General features: G+C 34.5%; 3 protein-coding genes and 2 long non-coding RNA genes across 6 annotated transcripts in view; all 5 read left to right on the forward strand.

Moving 5' to 3' along the window:
• The window catches only part of LOC124441689 (transient receptor potential cation channel subfamily A member 1-like), a 32,868-nt gene extending 19,292 nt beyond the window's left edge, over positions 1 to 13,576 (forward strand). Inside the window, exons 4-13 of the mRNA XM_046992156.1 lie at positions 6,648 to 6,740; positions 6,812 to 7,053; positions 7,151 to 7,442; positions 7,794 to 7,968; positions 8,051 to 8,287; positions 8,401 to 8,489; positions 8,933 to 9,196; positions 9,580 to 9,897; positions 12,274 to 12,541; positions 12,975 to 13,576. Coding sequence (XP_046848112.1) covers positions 6,648 to 6,740; positions 6,812 to 7,053; positions 7,151 to 7,442; positions 7,794 to 7,968; positions 8,051 to 8,287; positions 8,401 to 8,489; positions 8,933 to 9,196; positions 9,580 to 9,897; positions 12,274 to 12,541; positions 12,975 to 13,108 — 2,112 coding nt within the window. The 3' untranslated portion in view covers positions 13,109 to 13,576. The remainder of the gene's footprint in view (positions 1 to 6,647; positions 6,741 to 6,811; positions 7,054 to 7,150; positions 7,443 to 7,793; positions 7,969 to 8,050; positions 8,288 to 8,400; positions 8,490 to 8,932; positions 9,197 to 9,579; positions 9,898 to 12,273; positions 12,542 to 12,974) is intronic.
• Positions 599 to 6,608, forward strand: LOC124442236 (receptor-interacting serine/threonine-protein kinase 4-like). Of its 2 annotated transcripts, none has more exons than XM_046992743.1 (7): positions 599 to 757; positions 820 to 872; positions 4,412 to 4,641; positions 4,710 to 4,886; positions 5,036 to 5,272; positions 5,816 to 6,080; positions 6,335 to 6,608. In XM_046992743.1, exons 3-7 carry the CDS (start codon positions 4,413 to 4,415, stop codon positions 6,591 to 6,593), a joined length of 1,167 nt encoding a protein of 388 aa, XP_046848699.1. In that variant the 5' UTR covers positions 599 to 757; positions 820 to 872; position 4,412; the 3' UTR covers positions 6,594 to 6,608. The 2 variants fall into 2 exon arrangements, with proteins under 2 accessions (XP_046848699.1, XP_046848698.1); XM_046992742.1 differs by having other exon boundaries at positions 605 to 733.
• Positions 13,577 to 13,876: 300 nt separating the features above from the next.
• Positions 13,877 to 15,209, forward strand: LOC124441690. The gene is made up of 2 exons (XM_046992157.1): positions 13,877 to 14,345; positions 14,552 to 15,209. Exon 2 carries the CDS (start codon positions 14,610 to 14,612, stop codon positions 15,207 to 15,209), a length of 600 nt encoding a protein of 199 aa, XP_046848113.1. The 5' UTR covers positions 13,877 to 14,345; positions 14,552 to 14,609.
• Positions 15,210 to 17,679: 2,470 nt separating this feature from the next.
• LOC124442182 lies at positions 17,680 to 19,243 on the forward strand. Its single transcript, XR_006947173.1, has 3 exons — positions 17,680 to 17,816; positions 18,163 to 18,296; positions 19,055 to 19,243. It is a non-coding gene; the product is annotated as an uncharacterized LOC124442182 (long non-coding RNA).
• An 87-nt stretch (positions 19,244 to 19,330) lies between these two features.
• LOC124442181 lies at positions 19,331 to 21,368 on the forward strand. The gene is made up of 2 exons (XR_006947172.1): positions 19,331 to 19,410; positions 20,446 to 21,368. It is a non-coding gene; the product is annotated as an uncharacterized LOC124442181 (long non-coding RNA).
• Positions 21,369 to 22,110: the final 742 nt, after the last annotated feature.

A 22,110-nucleotide genomic window follows, 5' to 3' on the forward strand; every position in this document is an offset into this window, starting at 1 on the left:
TTTTGCGTGGGCTTGCAGTTCTTATGGAAGGTAAGTAAAAAGAAGTTTTTACTTATTTACATGTCTGCAGTCTATTTATACTGCCTCTTATTTTCTTACATATAAAAGTCTGTATCATACATTGGTGTTTATTTTTTCGCTATTAACCTGACCATATTTAACAAATTTACTTTACGATGCTATTGCAAATTTATTGTAACAACTGCAATTATGTTCTTATGAACAGCTTTTCGTATAAAGCCCGAAATCTTAATGCCGATTTTCTCTCTCCTTGTTACACATTTACAAGATCCCGTCCACTGCGGAATACTCCATTCCCACGAAAGTTGATAGGCTACTTACATCTCCTTGAGTTTGCTCGTGAACTCCACAAAACCGTCAATTCAAGTATTAAGACTAAGTAAAAGGAAATTAAACTAAGTAAAAGGAAGTTAAACTAAGTAAAAGGAAGTTAAACTAAGTAAAGGGAAGTTAAACTAAGTAAAAGGAACTTTTTACTAAGGAACTTTTAACTAAGTAAAAGGAAGTTTTCACTTATTTACATGTCTGCAGTCTATTTATACTGCCTCTTATTTTCATATAAATATTGCTGTCACTGGTTTGTTTTGAATCAAACAGCGTCTATGTTCGTTAAAACTTTCTTTCAGAAGTTGACGAATTTATTTCACTTGTGCAGAAAGCATTGGAAAAATTAGCTCTATTGTAGATCACCTAAAATTATTGACTGTACTACGTACGTGACTGAGTGTTTATAAAGGTTGTTTTTATTGATGCGATCAACATAAAACTCGACCAAACTGAATCTTTTGTTTCTTATAGCTTGCAAACATCTCGTGGTGTAAAACTGATCTGGACGATTTCTCTTAATTCAGGTGTGTAAGACTTTATCTACCCTGTTGAGTATGTATGTACCTATGATCTAATTTAAAGCTCCTTACATACGAACAAATTTACTGTGACGAATACTCGCATGCCCGTATGTACGGGCAATAAAATCTTTGCGACAAATTTTTATGTGGCGAATTTTCTTTGATCGTTTGTACGTATCAACGTATCACATTTGGTTTATTTGTCATATTATCTTTGTAGACCTTACAGACGAACAAAATCAGTCATGTTCTCAAATTTTCTATGACAAATGCATTTGTTCAGAAGCTGACATGCTAGCTTTTAAACAAATGCATTTGTCAAAAAAAAACTTTATAAAAATTCTCATACAGACGGGCAAATGACATTTGCCACATAAAAATTTGTCAAAAAAATTTGCTCGTCTGAAAATCAAAATCAACGTAGCTGACAAATATTTATGAAAATTTGGACATTGTATTTACTTTATGGCTGCACAATTTTCTCCTTGAGTAGATTAACTTGTTTCACAACGGCCTCGTGCTTTTCGACATGTTTTCTGAATTATGATTGTCTAAGTTGAATTTGTCGTAACGACTGACGCGCATCCTGAAAAAGTTGTGCGTAGATACTTTTAAAGCTATGCTGTGATTTTATGAGGCGCCAAATTGGACTTTATTCTAAACTTACAATACAACATAACATACTAAAAATATTCAGGGCAAACTTTATATACTTCGAGATAAATCTATAAAATATGTTCGAAACTTGCTGTAGGACATTCTAAACTTTTCATATACCTTCGAAACTTCTCGCACCGTATCGTCAAAATTTATAGCCAATTCCGAAGTTGCATGCAGCATTCCAATCCTTTTTATAACATGACAATCATCGTATTTTTCTTATTCAATTTTATATCGTCTGTGAGAAATTTCATATACGGTATGGCGAACTTATTACATCGTGTTGCATAATGCTTTGCGATCCTACTCTGGATTTTATATGAATTTAATTTTATGACCTACATCAAAAGCCCCTTTCGTAAGCAGCCCGCATATATTAGTGCCCAGGTCCCAGGTTTTTAGAGAAGTGTATTGTTTTGATTTTGACGCCGCCATATTGACAATATGTTTGCTTTCAACATCGTGCTTTCTCGACTTTAAACTTAATAATTCAATGAAAATAAACTCTCACTACATGGCTGAAAATACTGGAAAATTTCGGGCTGCTTTATTAAATCTTGCTCAGGAGGCACGGATAATTTCGATGATAGAAATACTTTGAGAATTGAACGCCGTCTGATAGCATCAAATTCTCAGGCAACTTTGACTCAGGAAGATGGGGGAAATATTGGAGAAAATTCTTTGTCCATAACTTCTCTACCCCTAAATCGACCAAGTCTTCCGTCCAACAGACTGAGTCAATCCATTTCAAACTGCCCAAATTCAAACACAAATAATATTGCAATAACACGTGGTCAAAGAAGCAGTGCAGATGTACCTGCGGCTCTTTGACGGTCATTTCCAACACTTTCATCAACTACTTCTTCAAAGAAAATATAAAGACCACCATCAAAAAAGATAAAGAAACATTGTATTGTTCACAAAAATCTTGTCCTACTTCCATCTTCCACATCTCAATCAGTACCAACTCATCAAACAAGATGTCAGCTTGAAAATAGAGGTTTGTAGTACATGGATGCCCAATTGACAAGTCTTGGGAAGAGTCTGAACTGAAAAACAAAATACATGAATGGTTTCCTTTCTTAGAAGAAAATAGTATTGATATTGACTTTGTCAAATCTTGCTATGGTCAAATTGTCACTCCAAAACTGGCAGGAGGTGTTCAATTCACTTCTGCTCGAGTTTTTAAGCCTTTCCGGTCAAGGAAGTATTTATATAAGACCAAAGAGGATCTTCCCAATCATGACGAAGGTACATTTAGTTCAGGAACAGAAACATTTTCTGAAACATCTCTGGATATGCCAAGCTCTTTAGATTCCAGTCAAGAGCAAGTTTTCAATAACAAGAGCCATGCAATGAGCAAATTTTCAATAACAATGAGGAATTTGAGTAAAGACGAAACGTCACAATAAATTCAATTTTACAATTTTTGATCTGTTTCTATTTCTCTAATTAAAACTTTATGTTGGGCATTAATTTTTATCATTTGTCATAGTTATAGATTGCAACTTATCTTGATCGAAACCAATGTGAACAATTTTTATATACAAGTTTATGCAAGTGCCTAATCGTACGCATGTGTGAATATACGGCTGTATAAAAATAGTAGATATTATGAAAATCAGTGCAGACAATAAATATCTGTCTCAGTTCAGAAATTTTACTTTATAAGCACACTATCATTTATTTTCAAATGCTGTAATACTTAGCAAATGCAACTATGCGTCATCCACATAAAACAAATATACATAACATATGTTATAAACAAAGAAGTCGTTCATGTATAAATTATTATGTACTGTGGAACTGCCGCCATATTTTCTTAATGTTTTCTAAGTTATGATTGTGTTAGGAACACCATATATGGAGGACGTTTTCATTTACGTGACGTGACTCGGACTGTTTCTTCTCCCGACCTTTTTGAAAAATTTCGATTGTTGCTGTTTGTCTGTCTGGTGATCTCCTATGAGCTGGATGTATCATAAACACTGTGATTTTCAATTTATACAAAAATGTTTAGTTTGCGCTTTTATTATTCACCTTAACTGAAAGAAATATTATTGAAACAGCTCGATTTTTACAAAAATTTTTAAAAACATTTTTACAACATCCGCCAATTTATTCTTGTCAGAGGGTGTATACAAGTTCTTTTCTTTTAAATATGTTGTAAGTATTTTCAAATCCAGCTTTATCGCCTTTTTTGTGTTTTATACGACCTTAATTTTGTCCTAAAAAGCTTTTGGATATCGTAGATAGAAACCGTTGAAACTTCACTTTTAGCTAATGGATTTTTCGCGTCAACAATTATAGAAAGTATTATGTGTAGATAAGACGTCATGCTTACAAATACCAGGAATTATTTGTAAACACGACGTCATATTTACAGTTACAGATATCAAGAACGATTTGCAGGTAGTTGAGCAATCAAAACCGAAATCGCTTCATTGTATCGTGAATAAAAATTGATGATAGACAACTAAAAATAATAAGAATATTATACTGGAATAAGCTACGCTGGTGATCACAAAAATCATACTTCTGTTGGGCGAATATAACAAGAAACATAACGCATCGTACTCGTATAGTTGTATTTTAGTCGAATTCGGTATTTCTACGTATGATTATCTCACCCTCTGTTCACAGTGCTCGAGTGAGGAAAATGTGAGCAGAAAGAATGTATTTTTTCGATATTGTAATTACTACTAACCTCAAAGTGGATTTATGAATGTATGAACACATGACTGATGACGTGTATGGAAATAACATATAAAAACAGTTCAAAAAATTTGTTGCAGTTTATCTTTTAAGAACAATTTAAGGCCCTTTGTTATTCATGCTTTTGTCTTCAGGTTCTCGCAAGTCAATACTATATTTTTTTCTAGAATGGAAAAGTTGATTCCACAAAATTCCGATACGAAGGATAGCGTGGAGGGGACTGTGGAGGAAGATTTATTTAGTTTCCCGTTGATGTCATTGACATTCAAAGACATTCAAGATGGAGAAAGAAATAACTGGATGAATGATGTTGAACAATTGAAACTTGCGGCAATTTACGATGACAAACAAACGATCATAGATATATTGAGACCTATAATCACCAGTGACAAGAAAAGTTAGTGATTTATTAACGATAATTCAGTTTCTTTCTATTTTTGCTAAACGTTTAGACGTTGTTTTTAGTTCAAAAATTACTCTCGACTCATGATGAAAGGGAGCAACCAAGTATATTTTATGCCTTGGAGTCACGAAGTCTTAATTGTCTTTCGTGCTTGTTAGACTACGTTAAGGACCACCAGTGCATAATAGCTTATAATGGAGAAAGTGTTCTTCATGTAGCCACGAGAATGGGTGACGAAGGTGAGGTTTGTGAGTAAAGTGTGCGTGGGCTTTGTTTCGGCTTTTTGAAGATTTTTGAAAGCAAAACCTTTTTTATGTGTTTTTGGTATATCTGCATGTGACTTAATCAACTAACAGGTTTTCAATTAGCATGTTGCTTCATCGTGTAGGTATTCTTCGTATGTTGTTGAAAAATAAATTAATTGCTCGTCTTGTAAATCATGTCGAAAGTGAAAATGGTCGATCACCACTTCATTTTGCCGCAAAGTTCAACCATCTCGAGATCGCAAAGGTGTTGTTGGAACACGATGGAAAGATAACACGGATTGACACCACAGAACGATCACCATTGTACATTGCTGCTTCTAAGGGCCATGCTAAAATGCTCGACCTTTTTCTAAAACAAGGTGAATGGATTTTTACAGCATTATACATCGTTTTCATTATTTTTAAGTGGTTATATTATTACAAAAAATACACAATACACAATTATTTAAGCTTCTTTACTACTCAATCGTCTCTGTCTACTATATGCGGGCACACGTTAACTTAGTTTATATTTTTGATAGTGTTATGAGTCTTATGACTGTTCTCGTTTTCTGTTCTTCATTCATCACTACCTACTTTGGCACACGTTAACATAGTTTATATTTTAGATAGTGTTATGACTCTTCTTGTTTTCTGTTGTTCATTTATGACCATGCATCTTCACTGACACATGTTGTCTTAAGTTATGGGTAGTTTTACAAATTGTCCTCTTTCTCTGTTGTTCATAATTACCAACACTGACACTGAGTTTGCGCATTTTATATTTTATGTTGTGTGAAGACTAATCTCTTTCTTGTTGTTCATTCATAACCACTTACATGCTTATATTGTCGTTGGTATTGTTGAGATTGATCCTTTGCTCAGACTTCCTTTCTTATATGATGGCTATATTTTGGTTTCAGGAAAATACAATGTGAATGACCTACGCAAAGTACTTCATGCTGCTGTGAACAGTGGAGATGAAAGTACAGTAAAAGTTTTTCTTGAACATGACGACGATATCGGCCGAGACTGTTTACAAGAAGAAATCAATGATAGCTATTTGATTCATGATATTTGTAAAAAGGGAATGGAGAATATTTTGTCACAATTAGTGTCGAAGACAAAAGATATAGTTGCTCTGCAAATGAAGAGAAAGGATAAACAGGGATTTACTCCACTACATCAGTAAGTGATTTGTATAGTTATCTGTTTGAAAGATGGAAATTGTTCTTCTTTAGCCTTATAATTAGTGTTTTGAGCACATGCAAGCTTATTAAATTAACTCTTTATTGGTCTGTAGCAGACCAGCATCAATCAATAAAGAAAATGTAAACTAACTTTTGATAAATTTGCCCCTTAAAGGATAAATACCTTTCATTTTATGATATCTTTAACAACATGTATTATTTATTGTTTGTATTATCTTTTTTTCATTTTAGAGCTGTAATCAAAAATCAAAACAGTCTTGTTAGGTACATTGGATCAATGAACACGGATTTTGTAAATGAAAAGACAGAAAATTCTCAGTCTGCTTTAGTCCTCGCTACAGAACGTGGTTATCAGCAGGTCGTCGAGGAACTGCTGTGTCTGAAGGCTGATTTTAGCATCCTCGATGGCAGCAATGGAAACAGAACAGTTCTTCACTATGCAGTCGCTTATCCTAAAATATTAAAAATTTTACTATATGTAAGCTATTAGATTATAGAGATGGATAGAGAAGCTTTAAACGTATATTTTCTCAAAACGTTTTAGAAAAACGATCGTATCCTTTCATTGATAAATGCAAAAAGAGAAGGTAGTGGTTGTACTCCCATTCATGACGCAGCTTGTAACGGACTTCTTGAGGCAATTGAGTTCATTTTCTTTCAAGCTCGGTTAAGCAAAACAGTAAGCTTTAAATACCACGTTCTTTGTAGAGTGTAAGAATTCTGCTGGAACATGGCGCTAATCCGAATGTCTTCACAAAGAGATATCAGACACCATTATATTACGCTGTTCATTCTCAGAACTCTGATGTGGTTAAATTAATCCTCGTCCATGAACCAGCTTTGATCAATAAGGTCGATCATATGAGGGAAACCCCGCTTCATGCAGCAGCAAAAGAAAATAGCTCCGAGGTCGTCAAATGTCTACTTAATAACGGAGCAAACATGTTAACGTAAATACGTTTTTTTCATTTCTGTCAAGATCACTAGGAAAAGAAGAAAAAAAAGCGAAAGGCTAATTTAAGCCAAATGTTTTGCCTTACTTTATAGCGACAAAGATAAGTCTACTCCTCTTCATATCGCAGCGCAGCACGGACATCTCGACATTGTTAAATTATTGGTGGAGCATGAACCTTCCATGATCAATTGCAAGAACGTCAAAGAACGAACAGCATTGCTCGAAGCTGCTTCACATGGCAAAATAGATGTGGTGAAATATTTATTGGATGAAAAAGCAGACATTACGAAAGATAAAGAATTATTTGGCTGCTTGGATCATGCCATTTTAAATGGCGATAAAGATAATGCTATTGCGATGGTGTGTCATGATAGATGGGATGAGGTTCCTACGAATTTTATTTTTTTGTCTACTAAAGACCACTTGCTAAGAAATCCAATTGGTGCATTGAGCATTAATGAACTATTTAAAAAACACATTTTTACATTTTTTCAGTTATTTTTTTTCAGTATTATTTGTCAATTTTAGACGTATGCCCATCCTTCAAGGGAAATTCTAGCAATTTTTGGCCTCGTGCTCAGCACAATGTTAGAAACGTTGAAACTTAAGTTTTGTATTATAGCGTCTACCACTTTATCAATGACGCGTCATGCATGAAGTAAAGAAATTTTCATAAAATTTAAGCAAAACTTCTGTAAAGTGTACGACTACCTGAATAATGGTTTTGCTCTTTAGATAATAGAGAAAACAATGTATGGTCCACAAGTAACAATGGCCATTTTGATTTCGAAAAAAATGTCAGAGGTGGCATATCAAGTTTTGTGTAAAAGCATGACACCTACAAATCACCCAGAAAGTGATGATTATAAAGTCGAATACGACTTTAAGTGCTTACAAAAGAATCACTCAGGTATTATACGCACAATACGTATAAAATTAATTGTACATAACATTACAAAATAATTTGGGTGTTTTTTGTTTTTCTCTGACAGAGACAAGTAAAGGAACTAAAAAATTCAAGCCGTTGACCGCTATCGAAACGATGGTACTTTTTAAAAGCTACAAATGTTTACGTCATCCTGTCTGCTGCAAATTCCTTAAAGAAAAGTGGAAAGAACTTGGATGGAAGGTGTCTACATTAAGCATCATTGTCTACATCGCATTTCTTATTTCTCTGAACGTGTATGCAACTAATATTCCTTCATACAATCCATCAGTAAAAAGCACAGGTATTGAATATAGATTACAACATTGTGTACTTTACAAACATTTTTGAATTGGACATATTCAAAATTGCTAAGTATTATATTTTTGCTACCTGAATTTAAATATTTCTGCATAGAATTACCAGAAGCAAAGATAAATGTTAAGGCAGCGATGGTTTGTTGTCTTGTTTTTACTGGCATTGAAAGTTTGAATGAAATAATTCAGGTCAGTATTGAACTCTGTCTTATACTTGCAAATAGTTCATCCTCTAGAGTGCAGCCTGTGCTGTAATTTGCCATCTGTATATATATGCTATAAAAAAATTACTGTATTTTTTGACTGTAAATGTTCCTGCAAGTGCCCTTTTGGGCCCAAAGAATTTTGGGTCTCCAAAAGTTTTTGTGCCTTTGGGTACAGGCCCTGTAGGATCAATGCAGCACTGTGTAAATGCAGCACTGTGTAAATAACCAGATTTATTCAATTGTATGTACCAAAGACGGCATTGGTAAAATATGTCTTAGTTATTTTTATTTTTTTTTGGCATTATGTTCTTGTTTTGTTTCAACATTATTTTTTATTGGTATTACTTCATGATACAATGGTCAACATTATCATATCTCTGTGGCAATTGAACTTTATGATTTTACAGATTTTTTTCAAATATGCAGATAGTGGTTGACGTGGAGATACAGGCTCTAAAGAATTATTTTTTGGATCCAGTCAACTATTTGGAATGGCTTCTCTACACAACGACAATCATCTTTGCTGTACCAAGTCATGAAAATATCGCTGCAAAGACAAGTTTACAATGGAAAGCTTGTTCTTTAGCGTTGTTCTGTGCTTGGATAAATTTAGCCATGTATCTAAGAAGGTTTGCCTCTTACGGTATCATTATTCAAATGATGTGGGAAATCTTCGTCACAACAATGAAGGTTCGTCTATCTGAATCATGAATTTGTGATTAAAAACCATTTTGTGTGATATAAGATGATGACAAATTTACCATTTTAGTTATGTTAAAAAGATAAGTTTTCTGAACTTATCTTTTTGAACAGTAAACAATGTACATGACGAATGATACTTAGTAATCATGTATTAAGTATCATTCGTCATGTACATTGTTTACTGTTCATATCCTTCTTGTATTCTCCATACCTATATGCAGACATGTATCATGTCTTCCTCTTATTTCTCCCAAATCTGTTTGAATTCAATTTATCCATAAAATCATGCAAGATGCCAAACATGATCGATCTTTACGACCCATAACGTCTCCTATATCCAATGTTTGAACGCACCAACTTTTATTATTCAGGTTATACTGGTTTTCATATGTTTCATGGTCGCTTTTGCAGCAGCTTTTACGTCCATCATGAATGACAGGGAGGTGTTCAAGAACTTTGGTTATTCTCTGCTAACTGGAGCAATGATGACATTGGGAGAAATTAATTTTCAAGACACGTTTCTTGGAGACCGCGGTCATTTCAACACATTTTTCCCGCTACAATTGTGTCTTGTTTGTTTATTTATCATCATCATGCCAATCATTGTCATGAACCTTCTGCTCGCGCTTGCGATTGGTGATACCAGTAGAATTATGCAAGATGCTAAGCTGCAGAAACATATTCAAACTGTAAGTATATTGATATGTTGATGTCAAATGAGATCATTATAATTTGTAGTGTGAGTGTAGGTAGTGATTAATGAACAACAGCGAACGAGAACAGTCTTTACACTATCTAATTACAGGGGCGGATCTAGGATTTTTCAAACATCAGTCATAAAACGTCGGAGGCGCTCCGCACCTGGGCGGGTCTGAGGCATTCTCCCCTGAGAAATTTTGAATTTCAGAGCCTTGAAAATGCCATTTTCAGCGTCTTAGAGCAATACAAAATGTATTTTGTGGGCATCGTTTTTGCGTAAAAAGAATACATTTTGCTTACGTTTTTTTCAAAAAAAAAAATAAAGTGAACAATACTTGAATGTTTTACCAAATATTTAGGCTCATTATCATGCCAAATATATGGCTCATTAGCATGTCTAGGAACGTAAATTTATTTTACAATAATGCTATTACTATAAAACAGATATAGTCTTTAAAATTTCTACCAAGTTGTCAGGCATAGACCCCCCTAGAGACCCCCATTCAAACCTCTATGTAATGAGTTAAGTTAGAAATTTGCTACTATAAGTGACAGTTCATAGATAGAGAAAAGCTCAGACTTCAAACCATGCAAGTTTATTGTAACCCTTTACCCATCTCCACATCAGTGCCAGCAAATTCACCTTTTGAGAAAAAACTCAAAATTTTTTTCTGCCAAAGATTAAGCAAAAATTATCAGAGTGAAAATTTGCAGTTAAGGACAGCTTAATGCCATAAATGTTTAATAGGCATTTCACTAGACTATTATCTTCTGTAAGTATATGCAAGGTGTGCTATATAGCAATCACTAGTAGCATTGTATTATCAAATACAAACAGAATGTAACCAAATTGTTAAAATAAAAAGCTTCATGGATCAGAATCACAGGTTATAGTAAACAGCTTCTCATGTAATCAATGTCAGTTTTCTCAAATCTTAAACAATATGTAGTATAACTGTCCAATGATTGAATGATCAATGATCATAAACTGAAAAGCCCCAAAGATTTGTTTATGATAATGTAAATAATAGTATGGCGCCTTATGGCTACAAATTTTTTGTCCATTGAAATATATTTGCAGGAATGTAGGATTTCGCTGCCATATAACGGCCACGATTCCCCAAGCATTAAAGAAATCATAGCTAAAAGTCCTTCGGCAACAACAATTTTAGAAGCATCAATCTGCTTACCATACGTCATATTGACATAAATCGCATCACACACTCGCATAAATTGACTTTGATATATTGCATTCATGCATACACTTCACTTGTCCTTTACTTACGATTTTGGATGTAAATTTCTGCTGATAAAATTCAAAACAATGTTGGCTTGCTTTTGAACATCAATGACTGAAATGTCGCTCGCGAGATCGTCTTTGCCAAGCATTTACAATTCATCCATAAATTTTTCACACTCTTGAAAAAATTCACAGTTTGGAAAGCAGCATTTATGTCAATATATGAATTTGTAAAAGATTTCCATAAATTCCATCTGATTGTAGTTTAGTTTCTATCATGCTTTTGCAAATTACTATGAAACGATCAAACATTCAATTCAGACAGTGAGCTTGACTATGTTAGTTCAGTTGGCTATCAATCGAAATCGGTCAAACCAATCACAGTAAGACAAAAATTTAAACAAACCAATTACACGATAGCAAGTGGACTCCCTTATAGGTGCGGCCACCTAGCTTATCGGTCGAGATTATTCCAAATCGTCCACTGATCTGGCTATTGACCAATGAAATAAGCGTTTTTGGCGTTCATAGACTCCTTTATCAGTCGAACCAAGCAAGCCACCCCGCTTATCAGTCGGTTATTCCAGGTCAATTAAAATTCAACTGATCTGAATACCAACGAGATATCATTGCATTAGTCATTAGTTTTCAATAATAAATAAAGCTGGATTTTTATCACGAAGTAAATGCGATAATAAAGTAAGAATAATTTATGAATTTTTAATTAATATGAATAGGTAATTTTTGAATTTCAAATATCAGTCGCGCGACGGATTTGACATACTCTAGATCCGCCCTGTATCTAAAATATGAAATACGATAACGTGTGTCAGTGTAGGTAGTGATGAATGAACAACAGAGAACAAGAACAGTCTTTACACTATCTAAAATATAAAACTAAGATAACTTGTGTCAGTTTAGGTAGTAATGAATGAACAACAGAGAACAAGAACAGTCTTTACACTACCTAAAGTATAAACTAAGATAACGTGTGTCAGTGTATGTAGTGATGAATGAACAACAGAGAACGAGAACAGTCTTTACAATACCTAAAATATAAATTAAAAAGTGGACAGTTTTCTACACACGTACTGAAAATATCGTATTTCTTTTTTGATCAATTCAGGCGAAAATGATTATCGATATCGAAAGAAAAAAGTACATACCTTGGATAAAAACTTGTTTTAAACAAACAAAAACGTCCGTAAAGCATATAGAAGAAAAACCCAACAAGAAGCACGGCCTCTCTCATAAGTTTTGGGAAATTATATTTTATGGACCTGATTTTTCGTCCGATTCAGTTGACGAGGTTTTCGAAACCATTGGAAAGAACGATAACATGTCGAAGTGGATTGAATTTGTTGAAAAATTGCGAAGGGAAAACTGTAAATCAGGCAAGTATATGCTTGAACAAAATATAACAATCTGCTTGCGCGCAGTTTCAAGGTAAAATTGCTTTATTACTAAAGATATCTTAATTTTCCCAAAAAAAATTTTCCTTCCATTTTGATTTTTAATTTGTTGTCATGTATAAATACTTAATTCCATGTTTTCACACGAACATCACGATATAAAGCTAATGCAATAGCGGATACTTTAAGAATATTGTAGTGTGCGGAATTAAGTACCGTAACTTGCTTATAAGTCATTTTATGTCACATATTGACACATACGGTAAATTATCGCTTCAAAATTAATTGTAATCAGTCAATAACTTATTACGGTTAGTAACACGAGTCAGGTATGCGTCTACGAGCTCTTACCCAATGATTGAGGCTGGCTACGTCACTGTTATAATTGAATGAACTGTTGCAATTGTTTCACTAGATTGTAAAGAGAGCCAGGAGTCTTTACAGAAGAAGAAAGAGAATGAACCAACTGAGAAAGATTCTCGCCCTTTTTTCGAGGAATTGAAGAGGCGATACATTCAAATGAATTCTGATGATCTGCAGCCGAAATGAGGAGGACAACAGATATAAAATAATAGCAGTTCATAATTTCTAAACATAAGTACTCATGCACGTGTATTATTCATACATGAAAAATTTCTCAATTCTTAATGGTTTAGAGCAGGGAAATTTGTAGTAAATACCAGTGCAAATTGGTATTAATAACTTGCCGGCTGAAATGCATACGTACATTGAAGTTAAAAATCAACAGGATTAAGAAATTTTTTCATGTATATTATTAATAATCAACAGCAACATAGTTTCTAGTGAGATTTGGAAAAAAATTGCCACGCAAAATCATCGTTACTTTTAATAATAATGACATTAAAACCCAAATAAGTCTGAAGATTTTAATGGAATTTTTTTAATTCAAATGCATTGAAGGATTACTTATTGTATCTGTGAAAGATGACATGCTCCTAAGGTGCAAATCACAATAAAAATTTCAGTCGTGACGTCAATTAAATAAATGTTAACATATTTAAATTAGTGTGTTTTCACTTCAACGGAAAATTGTAATGGCTTTAACGTTGTAGAAAGAAAGTTAAATTTCGTCCGTTTACTGACGAAGCATACAAGTTACATGGAAAGATGAACTAGTGTTGGTGCAGGCTTTGTAATATGAAAGCTTTTACTGAAAAATGCATTACTACACTCAAGGTTAAATACCGAGGAATGTTATTTATTGCGAGCAGAGAAGCGATGACACTTCGGAATGGCGGCAAATCCGACCGAGAATGTCTGTTTGCAAAATGTCCATAGGCGTACGGGGGGGGGTGGGCTGGGGGGGCTGCAGCCCCCCCAATTTCTCGAGAATTTGTGTATTCGGGCAAGCATTTACATGATATTCTGGCAAGATACTTACTACAGTTTTTAAATTTTCAATATTAATCTACATCATTTCTAGATCATAAACTGCTTCGGTTCTTGAGCGTGAACGGTCTTTTAATGGATGGTTTTTAAATTGTTTAAATTACTTAAATTTCAGGAGGTAAAATAAAAAATCGCGTAAAGTGATTGGGTGCAAAATTTTTCTTGAGACATAATAGGAGAATTTTACATCCGCCCCATTATAATATAAACAAATTACGTCACGAGAAATCGGTCTATTTACTAGCGATATTGCGACGAATATATTCGGTGTTTACAACTTTTAAACGAACACGAACGCCGATATTTTCAATCAGAGCAAAGCTTTTGGTATTAAATTTATCCACATAACGTTCTCCATTTATAAAAAAGGGCTGAGGTCAGTAAAAGTCTTGAAATGTCTTGAAATTGCGAAAAATCGTCTCCCCACACGCTATCCGTTATACATTAATATATAGATTAACAATCGCTGCGATCCCCAAAAGTGATTTTTAATTTTTGCATGAAAATTAGGCTTCGTATGGAGAGGCACTGTCCATTCCATTGATTAGATTAGTGCCATTCACTCTATGATTGTTGTTCAAGGAAACTATTATCCACAAGGGGAAAACATTTAGTAGCCAAGCTCTAATAAAGCGTACATATGGCGTCTCGTAAACGACCGTATCGACATCGCGTTTGGTGCGAGGAATGCAGCAAGGAAATTGACAGTGATTATAAGGAGGTCCACTTTCGACGAGTTCACAATAATGAAAAAGTTAAGTGTCATCGAGTGATGGATTCATCGGATTTATCGCAGTCAAAGATCAGTGGTTTCTTTGTAAAAAGTAACATGACAACCAAGGATGATAACCTAACCTTACAGGAAACAGAATCGAGTGCTAGTAAAGATTTAGCAGCCACTGGGTCTTTTGAGGAAAATCTACCTGAGATTAATTTGAAGGAGCCCATAAGCGAAGACCAAACGGAACCAATGAGAACGTTTATTGATGTTGATGAATTAAATCCACTGACGCAGTTCAGAGAAAATAAAGAATTGAATACGGTCACGGATAATGAAAATCTTACTTCCAGTGACGCACTGTTCATCGAAGAATTTAACTTAAATCAAAATATACAACGCGTTGCAACACCAGAATCAACGACGACGTCTAACACTCTAGACACAACAGCAATACAAGATTTAGATTCAACAGCATCTGTTCTAAATGAACAGACTAGAAAGGTTTCCTTAACAGTATGAATGAAGAAGAGATTTCCACCTTGCACGCCCCAAAACAGCCTATATTAGGTGAATATCCTGCACGAAAATTCGGCAGTGAAACATTTGTGCGACGATTTCAGCCTGAATGGTACAAGAAATATCCATGGATTAGTTACGAAGTGGATAAAGATGCATGCGTTTGTTTTGCCTGTAAAGAATTTGGGAAGAATACTTCATTTGTGCTTACAAATTGGAAGAAGTCGTCAAAGCTGGCAAAACATGGCAAGAGTGAGAACCACGTCAGATCCATGACAAGATGGCTCCAGTTTAAAGCAATGGAAAGAAAGAAAACCTCCGTACTACAACAGCTGAATAGTGCACACCAGGACCAGGTTGCTATTAACAGACAATACTTAAAAGTAATCATACAATCTTTGATGTACACTGCACAACAAAATGTTGCAATTAGAGGTCATGAAGAGATTCGGGGTGATATATGGGAGATATCTGATATAAATAGAGGAAACTTTCTCGAGTTACTTTGCATAAGATGCAACGATTTGCCTTGGCTGAAATCTAAACTTCAAAGCCAGCTGCAGACACATGCTCAGTGGACATCCCCTGCTATTCAAAATGAACTACTGGAAATAGTAGCAAGTGTCATGCTTGAGAGGATAGCAGAAGAAGCAAGAAGTAGCGACTACTACGGAATAGTTGTCGATGAAACGGCAGACATCAGTCGAACAGAGCAATTATCTCTTTCCTCAGATATGTTTTCAATGGCGAAACCAAAGAGACATTCACTGGTTTCTATTCAACCAAATCTACGGAAGGAGAAGTATTGTATGAGCTGTTAAAGACAGCCATTGGCAGGCTAGAGTTGACATTGGAAAACATTGTCGCAGAATGCTTTGATGGCGCTGCAAATATGAGTGGCCCTCGCAAAGGACTTGCTGCACGCATGAAGGAGTGCTCACCTCTTAGCATCTATGTTCACTGCCATGGGCATCGGCTTAACTTGGCGCTACAAGATACGATGACTACAATTGAGCCACTTCAGAAAGCTTTAGGTGTGATCCAGAGTCTCCATAATTTCTTGGAAGGAAGTCCCAAACGCCACTCCATCTTCAATGACATCAAGGTCGAAGATGAGGACGAAGATATTACACTGACTATTAAATCGCAGAGTGCTACTAGATGGTCTTGTCGTTGGGCAGCTGTAAAAGCAGTAGTAAACCAATTACCTAAGATCATCGAGGTTCTCCTTACACTCTCAAAAGATCGCGATCCGAAGACCTACAATGACAGCAATTCGCTACTTAACTCGATTTGCGACTTTCGGTTCGTTTTTGGTTTGATGGTATTAAAGGTTATTTTATCTAACACCGATGGTTTGAGCAGGTACCTACAAGGAAAGCAAATGGATGTCGCCACAGCAAAGAAGAGTGTTGATGGCGTGATTAAGACATTAATTGGATGTCGTTCCCTCGAAAATTTCGAACTGTTATGGTCACGGGCTGAAATCATAGCACACAAAATTAAGGAGCAAATTGAAGGTACAGAATTCAATTTCAAAGATGCAAAAGTACCAAGATTCCAACAGCCGTCACGGCGGCTCCAAGCTCGTCGGTGAAATGGCTGAAGTAAATGCAGAAGTGGAAAATCGAACAGAAAAGATTACTATCGTATCACATGCTACTACCTAAGCATTGACAAGATTGTGGCGGAGATGAAATCAAGATTTGAAGGTAGTGATCAAGAGGTCCTATTGGCACTTGCAGATATTGTGTTCAACAGGTCTCCAACCACGGCGAATGTTGAGTTGGTATCACACTTCTATGGTATCGACAGTGAGCTTCTTAGTAGCGAGAAAAATGTCTTTGAGAATATTGACGTTGATTTCCCTTGTGCTGAGAGAGAAAACGCTGCCAAAATTGTTAAGAGAATGTTCGAAAATGGTGTTCATGAAGTCCTGCCTGTGGCTTACAAAGTATTTTCGATTCTGGCCGCGATCCCGGCAACATCCTGCTCAGCAGAAAGATCTTTAGCGCTCTTCGTCGCTTAAAACCTATCTTCGAAGTACAATTGGTCAAAACGGTTAAACAGCATTGCCCTAATCAATGTGGAAAGAGCCTATGCAAATAGTACTTTAAAGAACGACATGGAAAAGATAATTAACATTTTGGACAGCGACGTAATCGTAAATCTTATTTCTTTTAGTCTTAGATCGTCGCACATTTAACTAACTAAATTTCTTCTGCGTCTAGTGTTATATATGACAAAATTTCAAATATCAAATAAAATGTAGTTACTTTCGTAGCATCCTCTTAGCAAATTGTAATGATTTTAGCTTATTAATTGAGATGGCCAGAGACAACATAAGAATATCTATGACGTCATACGTCATATGACGTCATATAATTCGGGCAAATTTAGTCCAGCTCCCCCTAAAAATATGTGCCCGTACGCCTATGAAAATGTCTATTTATTCATTTAGCAAAACTGGGATGAAATCTTATTTTGTCATCAATGACCATGAAAATGTTTAAGAATCGTTGGATGCATTCAAAACTTGACAAGAAAAGCATTCAAGACGGCAAAATACGGCTGAAAACGTGTTTTGCGTGGAAGAAACGAGGAAAGTAGGTAAGTAGGCGAAATATAACCAGTCCTATATGTCAGCAAAACAACATTAATCACTTTGAAATAATGCATAATAAGAGTATGTTTAGTGTTGTTTTTCATCTCATATTATTTGTTCTTTCAAAATATAAAAATTCAATCTCCGCCATGAATATTTGTCGATTTATGCCAAATTGACATTTGACCAGAGATAAAGTATGGTAATTTTCATAGTAGATATTGAAATTAGGAAATGTTTTCCTCCCTTCACTACCTTTAAAAGTAAACCTTCTAAACACTCCAAGCATATCACGAAGATTATTACTTTTTGATCCAGGAAGTCAGAGCTAAGTCGAAATTTCCATTTCAGGGAAGTCTCAAATTACAGATCGTCGTCCCGGATTGAGGATTTGGCACATATGCCATGTTGATCGTCAGGTTATTGTACCGAAAAGCAGATGATATTGCTACCGGTAAACGAGTTGCATACAAATTCTCGTAAAGGTCAGCAATTATGTTACATCGTTTCTCTTTAATTATACATCGTTTTTTCATCTTGTACATCGTTGATTTCGTCTTTTTCTAATTGTACATCGTTCCTTTGTCATTGTACATCGCTTTTTTCTAGTTGTGTATCCTTTCATTGTAATTGCACATCGTTTTTTTCTAATTGTACATCGTTTCTTTTTAATTGTACATCATTGTTTTCTAATTGTACATAGTTCCCTTGTCGTTGTATATCGTTTCTTTCTAATTGCACATCATTGTTTTTTCATTGTACATCATTGGTACCTTGTTGTACATTGTTGCTTGCTCGTTTAGCTGTGAAACTGTTTCTGAAACAAAAATTGTTTTATTGTAATTCTTATCCTTTTCAAAATTATCAATTAAAACTTTGGGAGGTGGTTAGTGAAGAAGATGATTTGAAATTAAAAGAAAGTGTGAATGTTAGTAAAGGAATAGAATAGATAGAGCACATTTTACCTTAAATAGAAAAGTGCACATTTTAACAAAATATAAGTATATTATAGTAATTTAAATTGATAGTTCAAAGCTTTATGTTAAAACTTTTTCATAAAATGAGTTTTTAATAATGTATGTATTTTGTTAACTTTTACTGTTTTAGTAGATTTACGTATGCCGGATAGATTTTTATCAGTTTGCGATTTACATGATAGTTATTCTCATCATGAAGAGAGTACCGAAATAGGATCGTTTTTATATTGTTGTTGGCTTTGAATATTTTATCAATGATATTGTAGAAACCAGCCGTCGTACGTTGAGCCACATTGTGTGTTAAATCCATGGAGGTTAGTTGCAATCCAAGAATAATCTGCACCCATAAAGTTAACAGTATACATTTAAGACTCGCAAGGAAGTACATTCATTGTCAGGACACATCTCATTCATAACAGGACATTCGGCGTTTTTATTTCTGAGGAAATACTATCATACAAAGGTAAAACAACAAATGTGTATAATTTTTGATGGAATATTGTATTCAAATTTTATTGACTTCAAATTTTTAGCAATCAAGGGCGCCTCCACTTTTGTAAGACTGGCTATTATTGTTTGTTTTGCATTTGGGGGATATGGCTGCATAAAGGAACTTTTTCAAGTATGTTTTAAAAAACATTGGTTTCGTCAGTTTAATGTTTCTGCAGACTGTCTTCATTTGATAACAAAGATAGGTTAAATTTCATTTGATACATTCGTGAGTGCTTGGTGCAATTTTCGGACTTCCTGTAAGTTATAGCTTATTTTTAGCCGTCGCGTGAAAGACGTCAAATTGATTGATCTAGGTGTTTTGAGTTCACTGCAATGGAAATGCGTCTGCCATAATTTTGTGTTTCAAGCTCTTCTATTAATCTCAACACTATGACAGAAAACTTTGCACTATTCTCATATTCTTTGCTTATCTTTCTGTTCGAATGAAAGAAAAAATTTTCTCAATCAGTTCTTTTTTTAAGTGATTGTAAATCATCATTTTTTTATTACATTCTTCTAAAATGATTTTTGTTCACTACTGTTGTTAGTAGTTTACAATATCAAGTATTTTGTGGACGACATCAATTATTTGAAATGTGTTCTCTACATATCAACATTGTAAAGACAGGTTTGCAATGGATGGCCTGTTCTATAGCACTATTCTGTGCTTGGTTGTATCTGGTTATGTATTTTACACAATTTTCATTGTACAGTATGATTGTTCTTATGATGAGAAGAATGGTAGTTACGTTGTGCAGCATTTACATCATTAACATTTTACTCAAACTTTTGTGTTTATACCATAGTTGCAAAATTATTTAAGCAATGTTTTGATGTTGTAATCACAAATTTTTCAGTTCTTAGATACTATACCCATAACAAATTCATTATCAATCTTAATGATATAGTATAAAAAAATGTATAATTCCCGCAATACATCCACCACATCTATGAAATCAAAAAGTGTAAGAATTTTTAGTATCCCATTGCAACAAAAGTGACTGGCTCGGTGTAGTGAAATTTATAATTAGCTTTCATGGTGATTGAAATTCGAGGATTCATATTATCATGTTTAAAATTGTTTTAAGAATTGTTTAACATTAGATAAATTATATTTTAACTTCACAATGAAAAATACTTATCTACGTAAATCTTTACTCCACAGGTAATGAGCGTGTTAATATTCTTCTTGGTCACGTTTGCTACAGCCTTTGCGGTGATTATGAACGATGGAGATGGATTTGAAAACTTTGTTCACGCCATTTTAACAGCAGCTGTGATGATGATGGGTGTGTTTGATTTCAAACAGACGTTCCTTCACAATACCAATCCTGAGTACGATGCATTTGATATGCTGTGATTCATTTTATTTGTCCTGTTTCTTGTGTTCGTGTCAGTCATCATAATGAATCTATTGCTTGCGTTTGCCATTGAAGACACCAGTGACGAGTTCAAGAAAAAAATGAAGAAAAAAAAATCGTTCGAACCGTGAGTCCTCAAACTTTTATTGATCAGTGAGAATAGTCTTCTAATCAAGTAAGGCACAAATTGTTTGATCCAGAGAGGTTAGTTCAGAATGACAACATAGAACAAGAACAGTGGTAAAGCTCAAAATAGTTTGATTCAGAGAGGTTAGTTGGGAATGACGGCATAGAACAAGAACAGTGATAAAGCTCAAAATAGTTTGATTCAGAGAGGTTGTTTGGGAATGACAGCATAGAACAAGAACGGTGTTTAGTGTTAGTGTAGATCGTGATGAATGAAAAATAGAAAACCACAACAGTCTCCACCGTACCTAAAATAAAAACTAAACTAAAATGTGCCAAATCTGGTGATAAAGACTGAGCAACCGAGAACAACAACAGTCTTTACTCTACTCGAAATATTAACTAAGATATCGTGTGTCAGTAAAGGTAGGGATGAATGAACAACAGAGAACGAGAACAGTCTCTACTCTATCTAAAATATAAACTAAGATAACGTGCGTCAGTGCAGGTAGTGATGAATGAACAGCAGAAAACAGGAACTATTTCAAAAAAGGGAAAGAAAAGGCCTCTAACATATGCTGGTGCACAGCAGTTTTTTTTTCATTAGGCACAAAGGATAATAAACTTAGAAAGAAAGGTGCACAAAATGAAATTTGGTAAAATTTTATGTTGGGGGTAGTGCCAACATTGTAAAACCATTATGGAAAGGCAAAATAAAATAACCAATCTCTAGGTGATAAGATTTGGGAGTTTTTTATGGAGTTGACTTTATCTCAAATCAAAGCAAAGTTGGCACAAAAAAGCATTAGAACTTTGATGTCTTGCAAAGGGAACTTGAAATTGTAAAAGAGGAACTTGAAAAGAAAAACGAACATATAAAAAAATGATAAAAGATAATGAGATGAATAAAATGATGAGGGAAGAAGTTAAAATGATGAGAGAAGAAGTTGAAATGATGAAAGAGGGACTTAAAATAAAACGCAAACAGATGCATAAATTGATGAAGAATGAAGAGTTGAATAAAATGATGAAATATGAGCTTGAAATGATGAAAGAAGAAATAAAAAAGAAAGATGAACAAGTAGATAAAATGAAGAAAGATGAAGAGATGAATCAAGCGATGAAAAGGAACTTAAAACAGTGAAAGATAGGACTTTTGTAGTAGAATAATATATTATGAGTGCTAATCACTTTTAGTCGGGGATCAACATTGTCCACTTTTAAACTTTTGTTTCATGAGGGACGTTTAGACTATACATGATAAATGTCTTATCACTATTAGAACTTGTACGGCTTGTTTTATACTTGTTGCCTAAGAAAATCGCATGAGCTTGCTTCTTGGA

Source organism: Xenia sp. Carnegie-2017, unplaced genomic scaffold (assembly GCF_021976095.1).
Source record: "Xenia sp. Carnegie-2017 unplaced genomic scaffold, XeniaSp_v1 HiC_scaffold_20, whole genome shotgun sequence".
NCBI classification, from domain to species: Eukaryota; Metazoa; Cnidaria; class Anthozoa; order Malacalcyonacea; family Xeniidae; genus Xenia; species Xenia sp. Carnegie-2017.